The sequence below is a fragment of the Scyliorhinus canicula genome, chromosome 10 (assembly GCF_902713615.1).
Source record: "Scyliorhinus canicula chromosome 10, sScyCan1.1, whole genome shotgun sequence".
Lineage (NCBI taxonomy): Eukaryota > Metazoa > Chordata > Chondrichthyes > Carcharhiniformes > Scyliorhinidae > Scyliorhinus > Scyliorhinus canicula.
The window spans coordinates 93047891-93071109 of NC_052155.1; the positions used below are offsets into that span (position 1 = coordinate 93047891).

The following is a 23219-nucleotide window of genomic DNA, read 5'->3' on the forward strand; positions in this document are numbered from 1 at the left end:
ATATGGGGTCCGATTTTGCGGCTATGTCCGGAGGAAGCGTCTGGTCTTACGACCAAAAAGTCAGTGGCTCCTCCGCACCGATGGTCCGCCTGGTGGGGGACTAGAAGCCATACGACATAAAGCCCCCTGACTTTACCTGGAGATACGAACGCAGAATGGCTGGGCCTGTGGCCGCGCATGTGCACGGGAGTGGCCTGCAGCAGCCGCGCTGTACAACATGGCGCCAACCGCACGTGGATCCGGACTGCCAGATAATGCCCCCCTCCCACCCCCCACCAGTCCCCCAGCCCCTGCCGAAGATCCCCCTGCCAGCGAAACGGCTCCCCCCACCCCCAACTGTGGCAGCCCTGGACACAGTCCGCAGCCGCCACGTCAGATTCACGAAAGTTGAGAGGACACGTGTCCCACGAGTCGGGAAGTCAGCCAATCGGGGGAGAAGCATTGGAGGAGGGCCTCTGGTGGCGTCCTGAGCCGTTCAATCAGCGTGCGGCGTACTCTTCGAGTACGGCATTTTTGAGGGGCGGAGCATCTGAAAAACGGATTCTCCAGCCGATCGCCGAACGCGATTTCAGCATTGGCAATTGGAGAACCCCACCCAAGGAGTTAAAAACTAATGGAGACCCATATTTCAGAGTGAGATATACATAATGAACAGAAAGTTGTGATTACCTTTCTGGCACTTAAGTAAGTGACGTTCCTGGCCATGAGTGCGCAGTTGTAAAATCGGATCTCGTAAGTTTTCTGTTACAAAGTTACAACATTTGTGTTGCATGTTGTTTTACAAAATAAGGGCTTTTCATTTGTTTATCCAGGCTAGATTGCTTTTTCCAAAGCTCACTTTGTTACCTAAATCTCAGCACTAGATCACAGTCATTGACATTCACACTATCTCTGAGCCATATGTTCATTAATGCACTGCTACACCCAAGTTGTGGCTGATGATCAAAGACTTTTGATCTTAAAACATAGAATGCATTTTCATTTTACAAGCAAAAAAGTTATGCTTCTAGTATGCAAATATAGTTATTTTTCTAAGAGGACATTCCACATACTGCTTTTGGGCATAATAGCATAATATATTCAATTTGTATTTGCTTTAAATACCGGAAATGCTCAATATGTTTTACATTTCAACATGAATAAATTGATAACATCACATTATGTGACACATATATCTTTGTACATTACCGACTGTAGATAGTTATAGAGTCATAGAGGTTTACAACATGGAAACAGGCCCAACTTGTCCATGCCACCCAGTTTCACCACTGAGCTAGTCCCAATTGCTCACATTTGTCCCATATCCCTCTATACCCATCTTACCCATATAACTGTCTAAATGCTTTTTAAAGGACAAAATTGTTCCCGCCTCTACAACTGCCTCTGTCAGCTCGTTCCAGACACCCACCACCCTCTGTGTGAAAGAATTACTCCTCTGAACCCTTTTGTTTCTCTCCCCTCTCACCTTAATTAAACCTTTGCCCTTGAGTTTTAGACTCCCCTACCTTTGGGAAAAGATGTTGGCTATCTAACTTATCAATGCCCCTCATTATTTTATAGACCCCTATTAAGCCTCCTTCGCTCCAGGGAATAAAATGTCCCAGTCTATCCAACCTCTCCGTATAATTCAAACCATCAAGTCCCGGTAGTATCCTAGTAAATCTTTTCTGTACTCTTAATCTGATTTAAGATTCTCACTTAAGATTTGAAATTGTTTGGCACCACAAAATGTCAGTTGTCTGTTGCTAATGTACAATGTGAGCATTTTTAGAAAGAAATTGGCATCATATAAGCAAAGACTCAAAATGTATCCATTGCAACAGTCTCTGTCATATACCGGCCAAGCTAATTTGATATGCTCCAATACCCAATGAAATGGAAATGTAAGTGTAGCATTGTTTCAGAATCAATGCCAATTATCCAGCTTAGATGCTAAACATCTGCTATGTTGTGCCGAAGATAAGGATATTAACATGAGACTATTTGTCCCATGCATACTGATCATTTGATCTCTTATTGATGAGCACAGGCAGACCAAAGTACTGTATTTATTGTAATGCTAAACAGACCTAATTTTCTTGCTCAGTAAAATAAGAATTAAACTGCAGAAGTAATTTGAGTCAGACCTGAATCCTGAAAGTCATCTCTCGTTTGTGGTGAGAAAGATGACATTTCCACTGCTAGTCATACTTGCCGGTTTGCATTCCCTACACTATTGCAAAACAATGTAGGATTGTGTATGGTATTCCTTACTCTGCTGCTGGTCTGTAATTCCAGCTTCAACCCCGTGGAACAGCAAAAATCTTTAAAGCACCTTTTAAAATTTTCATCCAGAAAAGCATAGAGTATGGGGTTAAGACTGCTGTTGGTATATCCAAGAGCCACTGAGAAATAATAGCAGGCAGACACTGCTGCCGTTTCCGGCACATTTACCAATGCTTTGACTAATACAAAAATGTGAATGGGAGTCCAACAAATGATGAAAACTGCTACAACAATGAGGACCATCCGTGTGATTCGACGTAAGTTTCTGTCTTTTTCTCTGGAACCAGACAGCAATCTCACGCTCTTCAAACGCAAAATCATCAAGGTGTAGCACACAGAGATGATGAGAACTGGTACAATAAAGGCAAAGACAAAAACACAGATTTTCAGTATGGTATCCCAGTACCAGTAGGGATGTGGGAACTGCAATTCACATTCGATGATACCTGTTAAATAAGAAAAATAACAGTTAGCAGTTAGAATGACATGCACAGTCAAATCAATTGCAGCTATACTTTGTGAACTGAGATTGAATTAAATTTAGATAAAAGCAAATTGCTGCAGTTGCTGGAATCTGAAACAAAAACAGAAAACGTTGGACAATCTCAGCAGGTCTGACAGAATCTGTGGAGAGAGAAAGGAGCAAACATTTCAAGACTGGATGACATTGACAAAGAGTCATTATTTCCTTCCATAGATTGTTCCTGCATCATCGATGTGGCCTGCTTAAGACTTCTGGGTCCTCTTTAATCCGGCTCCACCACAGGAGCACTGCTGCTGTCTACCGGACCCAACTGTGCCAAGATTGGGGTCATGGTTCCCCGGCTTCTCACGTTGTCGATATGTTTGCGTACTGTCTTGCCATACAAGAGCAGCACTTAAGAAACACCTGAACGTGGTCACAATTCAGCCTGGTAGCCATTCCTCCAGCCGACCCCCCACCCCCCCTCAAATTTGGGAAAATCAAGTCCAACCGGGTCCTAAGACGATGGCCCATAAGTAAATCTGCTGGTGTAGCACCCAGAGTGACATGGGGAGGTTCTATTTTAAGACAAAAGAAAGTTGGCCAACCTAAGATGTGGTGGTCTGTTAGACTGCTTCTTCATAGCTGCCTTGAACATTTGCACAGCTCCCTCTGCTAACCCGTTTGAGGCAGGATGATAGGGCTCTGTTCTGACATGGCGAATGCCATTCATTCTGACAAAATGCTGAAAGTCACCACCAGTGAAGCCATTGTCAGACGCTCTTACTTTGGGGTGGGTATGCATAGCAAACACCCACTACAAGGCATCTACTGCGGCCACCAACATCTTCATTCCTATCTGTTGAACCTCAAACCATTTTTAGTGGACATCAACCAAAATGGGGAACATCTTGCCTATAAAGGGACCAACGGAGTCCACTTATACCCTTGTCCATGGCATTCCAGTCCACTCCAAAGATGGAGGTTAGCGGTAGGGGGCAGTATCTAGTGTGCCTGGCAAGGGTTGCACTGGCATGCCATGTGGTCAATATCTTTTTCTATGCTAGACCACCAGTAGTAGCTGTGAATGAACAGTTTCATTTTTGTTTTGCCTGGATGGGCACTATGCAATTCTTGCAACAATTGTTTTTGGCCTGGAGTGGTACTGTCACTCGGGATCCCAGAATATGGCAAATGAGTTTACCCTTAATTGGTCAGATTTATCGTGGTGGCACCCGGTTAAGATCGCGCAATTTCTCTTTGGGCAGGTTTGGGTCCCGTTGTGTCCCGTTCTTTATGTGGCCGGACAAAACTAGCAGGGTTTTCAAAAATGTCAATGCCAAGCTGATTTTTTGAGGCACTGGCAGAGGTGCCAGGTTCTTTAAAGTGGGAGCCGAATCAATGCATCAGCATTCAAAATCTGTCTACCTTGCCCATGTTAAAAGGTAGGCTGCCAGCAACAAGGCCTACCATTTTACCCTGGCAGAGAGGATTGGTGGTATCAGCTGATCTTCATGAAAGAGCCCCAGCAGGAGCTTGTGGTCTGTTATGATTGTAAAACGTAGCCCGCAAACATACTGGTGAAATTTCTGGATGCTGTAGATTATGGCAAGGCCTTCCTTCTCAATTTGTGCATGTTCAGCATCAGAAAGCGTTCTTTAAGCGAAGTCAATTGGTCTTTTCGAGTCTTCCTCCTTATATTGGGTTGGATATCGTGATGCATTGCAGGTCAGAATGTTGTATTTTCTTGGGTCAAAATGAACCAGTAGGCTCGATGACTATAACATTTGCTTAACATCGTGGAAGGCATGTGGTTCCTTCCAATGCCAACTGGTGTTTTCTCAGGAGCATGTGTAATGGCATCAGTGTCATTGCTATGTTGGGAATAAAATGACCATAATAGTTTACCATCACTAAGAATTCTGCCACCTTCATAGATGCCGGGACTTCTCTTATGGTTCTCACTTTGTTTTCAAGTGAGTGCAGGCCTTTTGAGTCCAATTTGAACCCTAGGTAAATGGCTTCACTGGCTTGGAAAGTGCACTTCTTGCATTTCAGTCAATTTCCATATCTTGGAATCTTCTCAACACCTCTTTGAAGCTTGCCAGTTGCTCCTTGTGTGATGTTCTTGTTATTAGCCCGTCATCCAGGAAACCACAACCTTTGGAGTGGCCTGGAGGAGATTCTCCATTGTGCACAGGAATAGCGCACAGATCAAGGAAATGGCAAAAGTTAATCTGGTTTATAAAAACAGGCCTTTATGTGTCTTCACTATCACAATCTTCAGGAATTTTCCTCCAGTTCTAGCTGCAAGTAAGCAAGACTGATGTCTATTTTTGTGTATGTGAGGCCCCTCGTCAACTTCGCATAAAGGTCTTCAATTCATGGAACTGTGTAATTATCTACTTCGGCTGCCTAATTGATTGTAAGCTTGTAGTCCCCACGTATTCTAACCGAGTGTCTAGCTTTATTACAGGAATGATGGGGTTGCTCATTCTGAAAACTGCACAGGTGTGATCATTCCTAGTTCTTCCATGCATTTAAGCATGGGTTCTCCATTCTGGTACAAGGTGTCAGGGAAAAGTGTTTCTTTGAAAAACTTTAGTGTTGAGTCTGAGTTGACTTAAATCTTGGCCTTTACTCCCTTTATTTGACCCAATTAATTCTGGAATACATCCTTGTATCTGCATAAGACATCCTGATAGATATTGACTGAGATTTTAAAAAATTCCAACCAGTTCAACTTGATTTGGCACAACTAATCTCACCCCATGAGGCTTGGTCGATGTCCCTCAACAATGATCAGAGGTAACTGGGTATCTGGGTTGCTGACATGACACTGGAGTCATGGTTGTTCCAAAAACATTTAGGGTCTCCCCGTATACGTTGCCAACCTAGCTGTTGTCTCACTCAAGTCCAAAGGCTGAACATCTCTTTTAAGCTATTCAAACATTTGTTCACCAACAATTGTGGCCGACCACCCGGTGTTGACCTCCATCTTTAGTGGCCTTCCATTTTTTGTGAGGACTAGCTCAATTGGGGATGTTTTACTCACTCTCACAATATTTAATCTCGATATTGCAGGTTCTCCATCTGTGTTCCGCTCCACTTTGTTCACTGGAGCAGTAGTTTGCTGTTTTTTTGAAATTGGCATGTTCTGATGGGTGCATTAATGTGCCTGGATATGGCCCTTCTGATTGCACTGAAAACAAATACACTCTCTACAGCAACATGATTCCTGGGGTGACCCACCACACTAATAACAGTCACCTTGATTTCTGGGCTGACGGCCCAATTTTTCCTGACCATCGATTTATAATCCTGTTCCTGGGATTGTGGCTCAACATCCCCTGTGCCTGTCAACCTTGCAGCTATACCACTCCACAACTAGTTCACCTTGCCCTCTTTGAAGCTTTGAAGCTCTAACGCGAACTTCTCAGCGCACCCAGTTGCCTTGGCGATCTTGATCGGTCTGTCTAGGGTAATCGTTCTTTCAGCCAGAAGCTTCTTTTGCCCACTTATATTTTTAGTACCGCATGCTAAACAATCAAGCAGAATGTCACAAAGTGCTGCACCGAACTTGCAATTCTCGGCAATTTGTCTGAGTCTGGCAACAAAGATGGAAGTTTATCCTGGGTCCCTGATGACCATGTTGAACTTGTATCACTGAAGTATGATCGAGAGTCTGGGTTTGAAATGTTCCCTGACCAGCTTCACAAACTGGCCAAATTACTTCATGTCAGAAGCCTCTGTCGAATTTCTTATAAGGTTGTGGGTTGTTAGCCCACAAACTGTTAATAGGTTAACTTTCTGTTTCTCTTCCTCCGTTATTTTGTTTGCCGTGAAGAAGAAATGGAACCCCTCATTATACTGGCTCCACCCTTCGGCCTCCTTGTTGAATGGATCTAACTTCCCAATCATGGCCATTTTCCACTCACTGTTCTTTGCCATCCTTAATGCTTCCCGACTCTGTGTCCACCTTGGAGGTTTTTCCTCCCCCCCATTCAAATTCAATGACTGCGAGCTTGCAAACAATCTGTTTTATACTCATCGCCAATGTGGCAGCTTGAGGGAATACCAAGTAAACGGTAGTAAGGAAGAAAAAAGTGTTTATTGACAACTAACAAGGGCAACCTATATATAGACACAAAGTTGCTATACAGATACTAATGCTCTGGTTCCCAGGTTCACTTTGACTAGAGTCCTGCTCCCCGGGCCCCACACTGTTCCCTCATTAGTCAGGTTTGCACACCTCCTGCATGATAGGCCCCGAGCCAGCCACATGGACCGCGAGAGACTGCCCCATTAAACAGGCCGTGCTACCACACGTATTATTCAAGAAAATTACAAATGATCCCTTTACAATAGATGCAATCTCTCAAAATTCCTTTTCAAACATTCTTAAAAACAAATACAGAATTCTGCAGACCTTTTACAGAAATTACAACTTACTGTACTGCTTCTGGGTCAAATGTTATCACAGCGTTTGTTTAAGATTACTTTGATTAAAACATGAATAATTGTACTGGGAATTCATGGGATAAAGCTGTACTGAACACAATGGGTAGGATTTCGTGTCCCAAGTCTGGACAATTCCCGCAACGGGCAGGGCTGGGAAATGTACCCCATTATCCTCTTAACTGAATGTTCAACTAATGAACAAACTGGAATATTAGTAGGGAAAAATTTTGTAAGAGAACTGTAAATAAATGTCAGCAACAACTTTACATATTATAGTGAATTATATTGGAAACCTTTAATTGAAAGAAATGGATTGAAGTGTATTTAATGGTTATGTAGTAAAAGGCTTGGTTCCGTAAGTCAGGCTTGGTAATGAACTATACACAAATAATTAATGCAGAATTTCTGCTTGGTCATTAGCTTTTCATGACAAGATTCATTTGCTGCAATTTATAACCGGATGAAAATGATTTGGGCAGCAATTAGCATGCAGGTTATTCACCTGAAAATCAGCCCTAGTGTATCGTGGTGAGCAGATGTAAAGTGGATGCATTTAGACAATTACCTCAAGAAACATTATATCACAAATTATAAATTATGAAAGTGACAATGTGAAAACTGGTTTGTTGTCTTTTTGCTACCTCATTTTTTTTTCAAATAGATGATTGACATTTGAAAATTAATTGCATATAAAGAAATTGCACTACCTATCTATGATTTGTCAACAAGACAATTTCAAAATGTTGTGTTTCCGCTTTTGTTGCCATGGGAACACTGGAAGACTCTTAACCATGAAGGCTAGTGCCTGTAAAGTCACAGGTGTCCGATTCTAGCTATTTATAACCTCACTGTTATTCTCACTTAAAGAATGACTGAGAAGTTTTAGATTTTCACAAAATAGTTCTTGTTTTCCTCCCAAAGTAATTAAATTAGTTCTCACTTTTCTTATAAAAATCTACCAGTAACTGATTTTGTCTTTCTTTGTTCACTAATCAGAAGAAAATATAGAGTTGAGTATCAAGCACCATTTTGCACTTTGTATCCGTAACCTATATTTTCATCAAAATTAGCAAAGAGAGGAAAATATATCCTTTGGTAAGTTATTTTGGAGCATCAACTATATAGGGGCAAATAGCGTTCGCAGTCCTATAGACTAACCTGAGTACTAAGGCACCAATACTTCAACCAAATTAGCCAAAGATAGATTAAACACCCTTGTTTAAGTCAATTGTACCTACATATTTTACACACCCTCCTGCGCATTATAGTTTAGATGAGAAATTAATGATTCTGCGGGCTGCAATGTCTGAGGAAAATCAGTTTAATGATCACTAAATCTAAATGGACAAAACAAAAACAATGCTGAACACTACAATAAAAAATGTATTTTATATAACCATCAATGCTGCATGGTTTTATGGGAATGAAGACATAAAACTGCAGCAAGCTGATGTTTGCTAATCCTACAAAAAGTGAACAAGTGCTACACATGAAACAGATTGTCACACAATTAGGCTAGTGCTAATTTTATTTTTGACTTAGTTATGCACTCAATAATACCAAGGAAAACTTTTGACATTGGATATTCGGAGATGTTAACTGAATCTATTACCGAGCAAGCAACCAAGAGAAGTCCCTATTTCTCATCTACACACTATCACTTCCTAATATCATCAAAAACAATGATAGATACCACATGTACACTAACTTGGGAGAGACCGAGGTATTTGACTTAGTGGTGACCAGGGATTAACTTGCGGGAGATCAACGGGTCGACTTGGGGGAGACTGGGCATTGGCTCAGGGGTGATGGGGGTTTTCTTGGGGGAACTCTGGGGTTGACTTGGGGGATATCAAACGGTTTACTTGGGGAGAACGGGAGTTGACTCGGAGAAAGACTGTCGGGGTGGGGGGAGGTGAAAACTGTCAAGTGTCAAAAGCATCATTCCTGAGGTTGCCTTTTATTGCTGGGCGACAGGCATTTTGGAAGGGCCGCACAGAGGAAAGGGAAGCCTGGGCACTGCAGTTGTGGAGTGGGGGCCCGGGCAGTCATCAGAGACTGATGGTTCTACTCAATACTGGAGGAATGTTGGGGGGAGGTAGGCTTCTGGAGGCAGGACGTTGAAAAGGGCAAGGCAAATGAAAACATTTCAGTGATCCTTACACCGTTGCAGCTGTAACTCAATTGATATGCCTGTCAAGTGTCTAAAGCATCGTTCCTTCAAAGGGCCTCACAGAGAAAAGAGAAGCCTGGGTCACTGTGGAGGCAGGATGTTAACAAGGGCAAGGCTGATGAAAAAACATGTCAGTTGTCATTACACCTTCACAGCTGGGATCGTTCAGCTGTAACTCAATTGATAAGTCTGGAGTCTAACTACTCATGCAATTCTGCACACTCAAGCACCACTTATGTTGTTTGTGAGTGACACTGATTGCTGCTCAGCAGTTCACCCTTTGCACACTGACGTCCAAAATCGCTGGTGGCTATAGTGTGCTTCCAGCATTGGCAAACTGGGAAAGCAAATACATTCCCTTCGACAGTTAGCAACAGCACACTGTCCAAGAAGAGCACTCTAACCGGTGACTGTGTGCTTGCATTTTGACAACTGGCCCCCTTAGACCAGGATATGCGAAAGGCCTTAAGAGTGAAGTTTGGGACAATGCCTGCACCTCATTTGAGAACTCAGGATGCAGTGGAGTGGCCAAAATTCTGGCCACTCAGTCATGTAGTGTGTGGCAAGGGTGATGAAGGGCCCAATCAGCAGGCGACTGGGCACCAACGTGGTGGCCAGGACATGATTCAGTGGGCTTTGAAAGACACTTACGGAGGATGAATGTGCAAAGAGTGGTCCTCCGGAGACAGAAACAAATCAAGTCTCTCTCTTGATACTGCAGTGAGGAGAACATACAAACCTGGAACCTGGTATCATTTTTCTCAATCAGAGGCAGGAGAGAAGAAGAAAATGTCAATGGAGGCACAGGCTCTCCAAAGGCAGGAGCAGAAATGTAAAGAGGAAGGGGTGGCAGGGCCTGCTCTGCACACAGAGGATGAGCCCCCTTCATAGGTGCCTCACTAGACCCAGAGACTATAGACATTACTGAACATACCTGCAGATATCTAAGAACCAGTGCCTCTGAAAACTATGCATGTCTGGGGAAATGGTTGGTCACAACTGCCATGTTCTGCAGGATTTGGTGCCACGGGGACTTGAAGGGCCTTCTCCTCAATGCCCTGTGCGCTCGATGCACCTCGGGAGGGCAGTCAAAGACCCCTCCCCCATCAACCTCTCAAACTTATTCGCCACGTACTCTATGGCCTGCCTTCCCTTAATCTTTTCAGGCAGCCCCACGATCCAGATATTCTGCCTCTGGAATGATTTTCCAGGTCCTCCATCTTCTCCCACCACCTCTCCTGGCTCTCTACCACGAGCACCATCTCTGCCTTCAATGAGGCCAATTGGTCCTCATGCTCACCCACTGCTGGCTCCACCTTCTGGAGTGCCAGACCCTGCACCTCCAACCTCTGCTCCACTTTCTTGACAACCGCCCAATGTGGTTCCACTACCTTGACCAGGTCCTCTGAGGCCTCCTGCCTCTGCTGCTGGAACGTAGCACTGAGGAAGTCCACCAGTTGTTCAGTAGTCCACAACCACACCCAGAACACTCCGCCATATCTTCCTCTGTCGCAGTTCGTATGACCTCTTAGCCAGACTACAGCGTCTTATGCATTTAACGACACGGGGAGAATGTGCAAACTCCACATGGACAGTGAACCGGGGCCTGGTTCAAACCAGGGTCCCTGGGTCTGTGAAGCAACAGTGCTAACCACAGTGCTACCGTGCCGCCCCGACACCCTGGTAACAAGGGTGATGGTAACAGATTTCATATTAGCATTTAAAATTGTATAAGTACTGAAAGAAAATAATTTGCTGAACTATAGAAAACAGAAGGAGATGGAATTAATTGGATAACTCCACCATGAGCCAGAGTAAGCATGATGATGGACCTCCATCCGTGCTATATCATTCCATGATTTTATGAATTCTGAGTCCCTCCAATCCTGATTTCTTGCGCAACTCCCATTTTAATTGCTCCAAGACTGGTGACTGTGCCTTCAGCTGCCCAAGTTCTAAGTTCATGGATATCGGCCAAAGTCGATCGCAGGCAGGAAAGGCAGCATTGAAGACGCAGGGGGCAACAGCAGCTTTCTCCACGGTATCGTTCTGGACTTCGGCTTAAAAAAACCTCAAGAGACGGGTCGCACAACATTACACTGATTGGGCCTGCCCTACCAGCAACCTGGTATCTCAAAGATTGGGGCACCATTTTTAAAGGATACCCCAGAGGACAAGTGTTCACAAGGACCGGCCCTCCCCTATGTCCCTCCCCTGGCACTGTCCCCGGGCAATGTCCCCTGATAATGCCCGGAGGCAGTACCTAGGCAATGCCAGGAACATTGCTAGGTGGTAGTGCCCAGGCATGACCCGCTCCCACCTGAGCAATGTACTCACCTGATCTCCTCTGGGAGGTGTGCTCGCCAGGTGCATGCCTTAGGAGATCAGTGAGGCTTCGCGCCAGTCTGCCATCATATCAACGTTGGGAAATACACTACGCCACTGGCGGGGAGAGAGTACAATCGCGCTGCGCATTTACGTTGGCGTGAAATGCGATTTGGACTTCTCAAGAGACTAACTGCTTCCATTGCCAAACCTGCCTGAGTAAAACGGGTGGAAAATCCTGACCATAAACATTTCCGTTATTCTACCTCTCACTCCTCTGCTAAGAATCTCCTTAACATCTACCTCTTTGACAAAGTTTGTGGCCATATGTCCTTTAATGGCTTGGTGTCAAATCTTGACTGATAACGCTTCTTAAAAGCATCTTGGGAAGATTCAATACCTTAAAGGTTCTTTCTTTACATTACGGAGGAACATCATATAGTGCTGGGGTTTTCCGGTCCTTTCGGCCGTTGGGATCTTCCGGTCTTGCTGAAGACGACCTTGCGACATGTTCCCCGGCAGCGCGACAGCTGAGCCTCCCAAAAAGCTGCAGCAATAGCCAATAGTGAGCTGCCTCCGCGGCTGGGAAACCAACTGTGCCGGGGAAGGGAGGGGGTGGGGTTCCTGCCAATTGGCTGCTTTATTGTCTTCTAATTTTCTCTAAAACCTTTGTTTTTGAATATTCAATGGTTTAAACTTCATTACAACTCATCAGTGTGAGTGAAGGGTGAACAAAAGTCAGAAAAATAAATTAACCACGCGAAAATGAAATACATTAAAATAAAAATCAGGCTTCAGGAATACTTTGTAACCACGTGAATGAAGTTGATTTTGTTAAAGCTTCAAAAACTCACCATCCCTTGTCCCAGTGCCGCCGAGCATGATAACTGGTATGCCTATAACTGAGGCAAGAAGCCAGATACAGACATTTATTACTTTTGCGTTTAAAGGAGTACGGAAATCCAATGCCTTCACTGGATGGCACACAGCAATATATCGGTCAACGCTCATCATTGTCAATGTGAAGATGCTGGTAAACATGTTGTAATAATCAATGGAGACAACTATTTTACACAACATGCCTCCAAATGGCCAAGATCCCATTAAATAGTCAGCACTCTGGAAAGGCATTGTGCTTGTTGCTAGAGCATCTGCTGCGGCAAGATTGAAAATATATATATTGGTAGCTGTCTTCATCTTGGTGTGTCTGGAAAGAAACACATAAAGCTGTTTTAGTTGGCATGACCGTTCATAGTCATACAGAATGACAAGTACAAGTAAAATTAAACCTGGCACTGATATACATATCATTAAATGCTGGAGACACAGAAACATAAAAAATAGGAGGACGAGTAGGTCACTGAGCCCTCCAAGCCTGCTATACCATTCAATGTGATCATGGCTGATAATCTGTCTCAATGCCATAGTCCCGCTCTCTCCCAATACCCCTTTACTCCTTTACAGTCTAGAAATCTAATCTACTACCTTCTTAAATATGTTCAGCGATTTGGCCTCCACAGCCTTTTGCGGTAGAGAATTCCACAGGTTTACCACCCTCTGGATGAAGAGGTTTCTCCTCATCTCAGTCCTAAATGTCCTTCCCCGTATCCTGAGACTGTGACTGTTTATGCTCCAGCATTATCATAAAGTGTCGGCTGTAGACCTATGGATGAAATTTATTCACTCTGAATATCACGGCCAGACGCTCTTTTCTGCTTTTTGCATCTGCCAGAGTTTGTGCCGCATATGCAATCGGTCTTTCGGTGCCATCATCCCAACGATGGGAGAGAACTGCCCCTCCTCTATAGGGTGAAACATCACAAGTTACTATCAGCAGCTTTGTGGGATCATAGACTGACAAGATATTGGGTGACAGCATCTGTTCCTTCACTTTTGTGAATGCTTTGTCCTGCGGTGCCTGCCACAACTACTTCTTTTTTAGCAATGTATGTAGCAGACTGTAGCACACTAGCAATAGTGTCAATATGGTGGCCAGGTTATCATAGAATAGAATTTCTACAGTGCAGAAGGAGGCCATTCAGCCCCTGCTGCGATAGAGCACCCTACCTAGGCCCAATCCCCCATCCCTACCCTCATAACCCCACCTAACGTTTGGCAATATGATCATGGCCAATCCACCTAACCTGCATATCTTTGGACTGTGGGAGGAAATCGGAGCACCCTGAGGAAACCCACGCACACACGGGGAGAACGTGCAAACTCCACGCAGTCACCTGAGGTCAGAATCGAACCCGGGTTCCTGCTACTGTGTGGCAGCAGTGCTAGTCACTGTGCCACCATGGGATAGGCATCCCTTGAAGGATATTTTAAATTATACGCTGAAAAATAGCACACACCGTTAAGACTCTAAAAGGCAGGCGAGTGTATTCATACAACTCCTTATGGGTATTGAAGGTGACAAACTTCCTGGATGCAGTATCAAATACCAGCTGGAAGTATACGCATGGCTCATATCCAGCTTGACAAACATGTGGCCTCCAGCCAGCTTTACGTAAAGATCTTCGATACACAGCATGGGGCACCAGTCAAGGCGGGAGGCTCTGTTGACAGTCAAATCATAGTCTCCGCAAAGACAGACCAACTTGTCGGGTTTTAGTACTGGAATTACTGGCACAGCCCATTCCATAAACTGTGCTAGGTGTAATATGTCACAGCGCTCCAGACACCCAAGTTCAGTCTCTACCTTGACGCGAAAAGCATTGGAGACCGATCGTGGAATGAAACATTGAGGCAGGGCCTCTGGGTCCACGTAGATCATTTCCCTTGCTCTTTTGGACTTGCCAAGGGATTCCTGAAGCATGTCTGGATATTTCCTGAGGACATCATATAGGCCTCCAGTTTGCATCCTGATGATCTGCTCCCAGTCCAATTGGATTTTATGCAGCCAGTCTCTGCCCAGAAGACTGGGTGCCATTCCTTGCACGATTATTAGGGGAAGTCAGACAGACCATCTGATATCCATGGGCGACCGGGATCACAGTGGTTCCTACGATTGGTAGAGGCTCCCCCTTATTCATGGCCAACTTGGCCCTTGTGTTCTGCAGGCAGAGGGATATGATGCCAGCTCGGAGGTGCCTGTAGGTCTGTTCCCCACAATGGAAACAATGGCTCCTGTGTCCTCTTCCATTTTTAAGAGGTGACTACTAAACCGGAGTTTAATTTTGATAAGGGGAACATTGGGGGCGGTGATGCAGTTCAACTGCATTCGTTCGTCCTGTTCGGACTGGCAGATTTGCATGGCCTGGGCCTGAGTTGGCTTTGGCTTCCTGACTGGGCGGACTGACAATTCTGACAGCCTTGCCTTAGGCATATCCTTCGGCAGCAGATACAGCACTCTGGTGACTGCTCCCCGAAGTCCTCTGGGGAAGCTTTGCTAACAGTTCTGGAGTTTAGCAGTCATTGCCCCATGTCCTTGCGTGCCATTGCTGAGTAATGACAAGGTAGTGGGCGGGGCGCAGAAGTGTAGTCTACAGGGAGGCCGGTTTTCCAATATGTGGGATGTCGTACACTGAGCACACTGCAATCCATTGAACCTTGTAGCAGCTGCACCCCTTTTTCGACATTCTCCAAGGACAACATCAGTTCTACGGCTTTTAAAATCAAGGGTGGGTTTTGCAAGCAGTTTTTTTCTGTAGCATCTCTGGCAGAGAAGGTCCATACTCACAGTGCTTGGTCAGTTTCCTGAGTATGGTCAGGAACTCCGTTACAGGCTCTCCTGGGAGTCTTCCAGCTGGTTAAACCGTAGCGCTGCAGCATAAGTGGTGATCTCGAGTCGTAGTAGTTTGCCACTAAGTCCGCCAGCTCAGTAAAGGCTTTTAAATCCGGCGCTGCTGGGTAAGTCAGACTCTATGGCACCGAATATCTGGGCTCCACAGGCAGTCGAAAGGATTGCCTTCTATCGGTCGTCACCCTCTATGCCATTTGCATGAAAGAAATAGCTCATTCTTTCAACGCACTGGGGCTAACCCACCACACCTGCATCATACGGCTTGCGTTTCCCAAGTAATCACATTTCTGGGTTCACTTCATACACCTCTTACTGGAGGCATTTTACTTTTAAGAAGGGCCATCCAGAATTCCATTCTTGCTCCTCATCGCCAGTGTAATAATCCAGGAGACACGAAGATAATGGTTAAATAAAAGTTAGTTGACATGCAACACCAATGTCCTTGCCCGGAACTAACCAGAACACCCAGGAACACCCGGTCTGGCACTGGCCGAGGTGCTTATGTGGCACTGCATTTAAAAGGTTCGATAATGAGTTCCAGCTGGCCGGGTTCCTGTCTGTTACCATGGGAACTCGTACTCACTGAGCCCCACAGGGCGATCAATGAGTGATTCCTCATTATCCTCATGAGAGTTATCACAAACATACCATTTGCCTTCTTAACTACCTGCTGTACCTGCATGCTTGCTTTCAGTGATTGATGCACAAGGCCACCCTTTGAAATCAACATTTTCCAATCTGTTATTATTTAAATAATACTCTGCCATGTATTTGCCCACTCACTCAACTTGTTTAAATTACCTTGAAGCCTTGTAACATCCTCCTCACCACTTACACTACCAACACGTTTCATATCATCACCAAACATGGAAATATTACATTTTGTTCCCCCATCCAAATCATTGAGATACACTGGGCATGACTGAACTTCATCGTCGCGCCCGACTCCGTGATGCGACAAGGCTGCTAAATTAGGAGGCCTTGCAAGATCTAACAGGATCTCGCGAGATGTCGCGATCTGCATCTCGTCCATTAGACTCATTTAGATATGTCTGCGCCAGATTATTCCAGCGCCCAGATGTATTCGCCCATGTCTGGGAGACCTTGGCATGGCGCCATTTAGCACAAACATGGACATGGTGCAATGGAACCTGAGGGCCATTGGATACCCATGGGTGGTCAGAGACAGCACAGGGTGGCACCCTGGCACTACCTGTGTGACCTGGTCAACTTGGTACTGCCAGGCTGGCATCTTGGCACTATCACCCTGGCACTGCCAAGGTGCTTATGTGGCACTGCCAAGCTGGCAGGGACACTGATGGGATGGTAGTGCCAGGGTGCTCAGGTGCCAGGGTAACACTACCAAGGGCAGGGGCCTAAGGGAGGCCATGCTCATGAAAAGGATAAAGAGGGTATGAAGGGTGGGGTGGTGAAGGGCTGGTATGAAGGAACCACCTCAATGTTGGGGAGGTGAAGGGTGGGGGTTCTGAAAGGGGAGGCCCAAAAGGGGGAGGGGTGGGGAAGCATGAAAAGGGAGGCCCTCATGGGCCCCATAGCAGGATGTCCTCACTTGGAGGGGTGTGGGGTAATGCACATTTGACATTGCCCAGGGGTGGGGTTGTGGGAGAACCTCATGCTCACTTAGAGATTGGGAACGTGATTTACTGGCTGCATTGTGCCTGGCATGGACCTGGGTGATACTGGTTAAATAGTGTGAGAGGCCAAAATCGGGGGTCTGGGTGACATAGGTCAGGTGTCACCCCTGGGCCAGCAGGGGTATTGAGGGGCTTGGCATTTGCGGCACCTCCAAGCCATCCTCCAATATTGATCAGACCCATAACAGGGGCAACTACAGCTGCTGCCTCTCTGTCCGACTAAACACTTCAGAACAGAGCCCCATTCTTTGTTATATGCTGAGGCAGATTGATCTGAATCAGCAACTTGATGAAGGTTTTGAAGAAATGCTTTTACAGATTGCTGGTGATTTGACTGTAAGTGTGGTGAGTGCCTCATGTCTACCACCACGTCGCCATGAGTCAAATACACTGGCAGTCGAAGCTATTTACTGCACCTCGAACAGCAGTGAAACATGTGGCTACCGAACTTTGGTTCCGATGAAATTAGGGTGTCTCAGAATGCCTGTACGACTGAGGCTCATGAAAAGAGACTGATGTGTAAAATGTTCAAACAGCAAGGATCCTCCATTCTGTTGAGGACCTGCGAAGGATGATAGTGTTTTTTGTTTTCTTTGTACTAATGAACTATTGTAGCTTTGTGTTTGAACTGATATTCTGCAGTGTGTGTATGGGATGGTGCCTTTTCCTTGTTGATTAATGGTTAGTGTGATATGTCAACTGTGAAGTAATTGGTTTTCATCTCTTTATTGACCGTTTAATAAACAAAATATTCTCAAGCGGTGCTGCAGGATATATTTGCTGCTTGCAGCTGCAAATGCCTGGAGTGTATAGCTGCCATTTCCTTCTTTTTCTGCATCCTGAAAGGACAATTTTTTCCCAGATACCTAGAACCTGGAACACTGGGCTCAGGGAGATGGATAAGACCAGAAGGCAATGTGGTTCAAATAAATAAATAACCTTTTATTGTCACTAGTATGCTTACATTAACGCTGCAATGAAGTTACTGTGAAAAGCCTCTAGTCACCACATTCTGGAGTTTGTTCGGGTACACTGAGGGAGAATTCAGAATTCTCAGCTGGTACGGGAATTAAACCCACGCTGCTAGCCTTGCTCTGAATCACAAATCAGCTATCTAGCCCACTGAACTAAACCAGCCCTCTGTTCCATGTTGAGTAATGGTCAATGTGATATGTGGAATGTTATGTAGCTGAATTTCAAATCTTTGTTATTGTAGACTGTTTTTGCCAATAAAATATTACTCAAGTGCCTTCTCGTGGGTACACACGCCATATCTCAGATGAGTGTTATTGGCTTGAATTCCAATCAGACTGCGATGCCTGGATACTTTGCCTGAGTCCTGGGGGTGTCGGCACCACAGAGGCAGCAGCCAACAATCAAACACCCAAGAGCTGGGCTTCAACACTGGGAATATCCCCATGACCAGAGGCTGAGTGTGTGGATCAGGGAAGGGTACCTAAGCTCGGTCCCCCTAATGTTCCCAGCAAGGGTCTGGAGTCTAGGGGCTTCTGCTGTGGCCGGGAGTGAGTGTGTAAAGCGGGCTTCTCCAGCACAACAGGCTTGGTGGATGGGACTCTGAGAGAAGACGGAACACTTTAGGGCATTTGAGGATCCCGGGGTGGAAGCCCTAACTGATTGTCAGTTTCTTTCCTTATCCCATTCTTTACAGGCAGCACAATGGATGGTGTTGTCGAACCTGCAGCGACAGCCTTAGCAGTGCTGGTGGCAGCAAGACGCCGGAGAAGGCTGCAGCAGCATCGACACAGGCTAGAGGTGGCACCCAATGTTCAGGGGGCCACCGCACACCCTGCAAACCCGGCCACCCATCTGGCCAAGGTGGGACCAAGAGGGGGGTGTCGATGACGGCCCAAGGTGTATGGGTGATGTTGGTCATACGAGGAGATGACAGACAGCATGTGCTGTAGGAGGCTTCTTTTCAACAAGGAGGTGGTCTAGCACCTGTGCCACGTACTCACGGACCTGTCACACTGTGGAGGTGGAGGACGCCTGCTCCCGGTGGCTATGAAGGTCACTGCAGCCTCAACATTTATTGTCTAATCCAGTTCATATTTGTTAAGTGTCCTGTTATCATATCCTTTATAATAGAAACTTGCATTTTCCCCACCACTGATGTTAGGCTAACCAGTCTGTAGTTCCCTTCCGCCTCCCTCCTTTTATAAGTAGTGAGGTTATATTTGGCACTCTCCATTCTGCTGGGACTGTTGATAACCAACACATCCACTATTTTCATGGCCATCTCCTTTAGTATCCTGGGGTGTAGATATCAAGCCCTGGGGATTTATTAGCTTTTTGTCCCATTCAATCATTCAGCACTTTTTTTTAGTGATAGAAATTTTTTTCAATTCCTTCTTTTCATTGAACCCTTTGTCCCCCAGCAGTTCTGGGTATTTATTTGTGTCTTTCTTTTGACAGAACTAAAATAGTCGGTTAATTGCTCTGCCATTTCCTTGTTCTTTGCTATCAATTCTTCTGTTTTGGACAGTTAGGGACCTACATTTGTCTTCACTAATCTTTTTCTTTTTAAAAGCTTATAGAAGCTTTTTTGTTACTTTCAAGTTTACTCTTATACTTCATTTTTCTCCTAATCAATCTCTTGATCCTCCTTTGCTGAATTCTAAACTGAAGGGCCTCTCCCTGTGCTGTATTGTTCTTTGTTCTTCAGAGTTTTGGCCAAGTGTGGTATCATGACTGGTACAGGCTTGGAGGGCCGAAGGGCCTGTTCCTGTGCTGTATTGTCTTTGTTCTCTGCTCCCAATCTTCAAGCTTACTACTTTTTCGAGCAACTTTATATAACTCTGCTTTGGATCTAATACTATCCATAATTTATTATGTAAGCCATGATTGGACTGCTTCCCTTGTACTTTTATGCCAGAAAGGAATATATGACCATGATCATACATACATTCGTTCCTTAAGTATTAACCACTGTCTATTTACTGTCATGCCTTTTAATGAAGTTTCCCCAGTCTATCCTAGCCAACTCATACCCTATATGTAGATCACAGTATCCATGGTTACTGTGTTAGTGAACCAGATGCGATTTACAGCAATTGACAATGGTTTCATGGTCATCCTTCAATTCCAGATTTTTTTGATTGAATTCAATTTTCACCAGCTGCCATGGTAAGATTCGAACCCGGGTCCCCAGGAAATGACTTTGGGTCTCTGGATGACTAGGCCAACAATACCACTACGCCACTGCCACCCCTTGATATTTCTTAGCTCCACCCAAACTGATTCTACATATAGATTTCCTGAACCAATATGGTCCCTCACTGTTGTACTGATTTCATCCTTAATGAACAACACCACCCCACCTCCTTTTCCTTTTTGCCTGTCCTTCCTAAATATCAAACACACTTGCATATTCAGTTCCCAGCCTCGGACACCCTACAGCCATGTCTCTATAATCGCCATCATATTATATCCGTTTACATCTGTTTGCGCTGCAAATTCATCTAACGTATTGTGAATGCTTCATGCTAGACTTGTCTTTTTAACGTTTTGCACTTTGCTTTTGCACTGTTATTGCTGCTAGCCTTTTCCTCTGCCTTCCACTTTTGCTTTCTACCTTTTTGCTTTTCTGTCTATCATTTCTATTTTTGTTTCCCTCTCTTGTTGTATCTCCCCACTCAGGTTCCCAACTTGTACTGTTAGTGCCAATGATATATTCATTTATATAGTTGATGTGCCTATCTTAGATACCAAATAAAAATCTCTAAAAGCAACATATTGTGCTGAATTTTGCTGCAGATGCCAGGAACCTGATGATGTCGGTATGATTTGTGAACACTGATGAAATGTTTCTGTAGCATGCCCGCTAGCCTAATTTTCCAGTGGATAATTAATCAACAAGTCCCCCCGCCTCCACCTGTTCACCGTCCAATTAAGATGGAAGGCGGGTGCCAAAAGGGGAACCTCTGGCCAATAAAGGCCACTACGAGGAAGACTGACAACCCCAGCTGTGTGGCCAGGGGAGTGCAGCTGAGGCCCAAGCAGCAGGAGGGGCAGAGAAGCGTTGCAACAGCCATCAGAATCAGAGGAGTGGCTGAGACATGAAGAACCTCATGGGGGTCGATCTGCAGGGATTTCACATTCAATGGCAAGGTTGTGCGATGGGGAGACGGCAACCATGTGATTTTGTGCTGGCATCAGTTAGATCTCAATCATACGTAATGCAGCCTCCAACTCCCACTGTGCAGCCACCTCCTCTGAGCAGGATTTTGTGGGGATGTGGGGTCGGGGGGGACATTGGTCTGGTCCCGTGTGAGACTAGCAAGATTGCAACCCACTCATGAAATGCCCACTAATTGACTCAACTATCTGCCCCACTGCTAGGCATATTGCCTTTGCTGTGTTCTCCTGTCTCCAGAAGAAGCGCAAGGTGGCAGGAATGCTCAACCTTTTCAGTTCAGAATTCCACAGGCCCCATCTCCAAAGGCACCTCCATGGGCCTGGGAAAGATCTGGTCATTGTGACCTGCTCTCCAATACCAATTCATTTCCTCTGGAGGACATAATGGGGTGAATTCTCTGATTGGGACAGTATGTCCTCCCGCAGGAGGAGAATTGCACCCGTTTTATGATCCCCCTGGGACCGCGAAGCAGGGTGCAATTCTGTATCCTTTGCCATGCAAATTTATGCACGGCATGGAATACTAAGGATTCCTGAGGAATCCCACTATCAGGCTGTCATTTCAAGCAGGCGGCCCGATAGCAAAGTCCTGTAGCTGGCCCCCTCCCCTCCCCCACCCCCTGCACCGCAAAGTAGCCCCCAACATCGGATTGCCTGGGTGTTCCCCCCACTACCCCCTGGTATGGGGGTGACCCGACCCGCTCATCCACAGAGACTGTCAGAAAGTTATGAATGGCTTGCATGCTAATTGTTCTACAGGGTTGAAAGAAAGGTCACAGCCGTTCTCCTTTGAGGAATGGACACATAGGGCTTCCAGGTAAGTTTTACAGCTGTAATTGTTTTCGCTGCCCTTGTCTAGACTGCTCGCTAGCTTCCAAACAGAGGTCTATTTTCTGTGCGGGAGGAAGGGGGCCCTGGGGGTGGGGGCATGGGGGGGTCCCTTGAGCCAGGGGCCCATGTGGGAGTTCCCTATAGCCAGGGAATTCATGTGGAGGGTCCCTTTAGACTGGGGTCCCTTTGGAGGTCCCTTTATTCATGGGATCCCTGTCGGGGGTCTCCCTATTTCAGCAGTCTCTGAGGGAGTCTTCCTATTACAGAGGTCCCTGGGCAGGGTCCCTTTGCGCAGGTGGTCCATGTGGGGTGTCTCCCTATTACAGGGCTTCCGGAGGGTCTGTACTAAAGGAGTCCTGGGGGGGGGGGGTCTTCTTATTACAGAGGTCGCTGGGGGGTCTCCCTATTACAGGGGTCCCGGTGGAAGCCTCCCTATTATAGCGGTCCTGGGGAGGAGGGTGTCCCTATTACAGGGGTCCTGGGGGGTGTGGGTCTCCTATTACAGGAGTCCCTGGAGGGGCATGGAGGTGGTGGTCTGATAGAGGAAGGGTGGGCAGATAGTGCATTATGGGTGTGGAGGGTGGCCCTTGTACTTTGGGAGCAAGTCCCTTATGGAGTTGTCCCCTTAGCCCACAGCGAGGTCCACCGCGCCAGAGCCATGCTGGTAGAGACCACAAGTGATCCGCGCCCACATGATTCCCGGTCCTGGTGCCAGAGCATATGGTGCCTGGCCCACTAAATGTGTCATTATGACCTATTTTCATTCCTTTATATCTTTCCGCTGGCGCGCGGCCCTAGACCACGATCCCACCACCAGTGGGGGTCGAAGCATCGCGTACAGATCGGCTCCTGCCGCCTGCCCAGCCCCAATGCCTGAGTCGGCCGATAGAGAATCCAGCCCAATATATGTGCAATTTAGAGAACATCTAAAACACATTTAACACTGGAAAATTCAAGCCATTGGAAAAAACTGACAACTTTTGTTCAGTCAGTGATGCAGCAGGCAATTGCTGAATGTCCTACTAGTTAGCTCTTATTTTTTTATAGTTAATTTAAAAAACACATAATTAACAAAGTACTTATCAGGCATTCTGCTAAATAATGTATACTGGAACACTTCTAATAAGAGGTTTCTGATACCAA

At 45.8% G+C, this 23219-nt stretch overlaps 1 protein-coding gene across 1 annotated transcript in view; it reads right to left on the bottom strand.

Moving 5' to 3' along the window:
* Positions 1 to 1243: 1243 nt before the first annotated feature.
* The window catches only part of LOC119972516 (delta-type opioid receptor-like), a 50878-nt gene continuing 28902 nt past the window's right edge, over positions 1244 to 23219 (bottom strand). Inside the window, exons 3-4 of the mRNA XM_038809350.1 lie at positions 12542 to 12894; positions 1244 to 2711 (exon numbers count right to left, since the gene is read on the bottom strand). Of these exons, the coding sequence (XP_038665278.1) occupies positions 2185 to 2711; positions 12542 to 12894 (880 nt within the window). The 3' untranslated portion in view covers positions 1244 to 2184. The remainder of the gene's footprint in view (positions 2712 to 12541; positions 12895 to 23219) is intronic.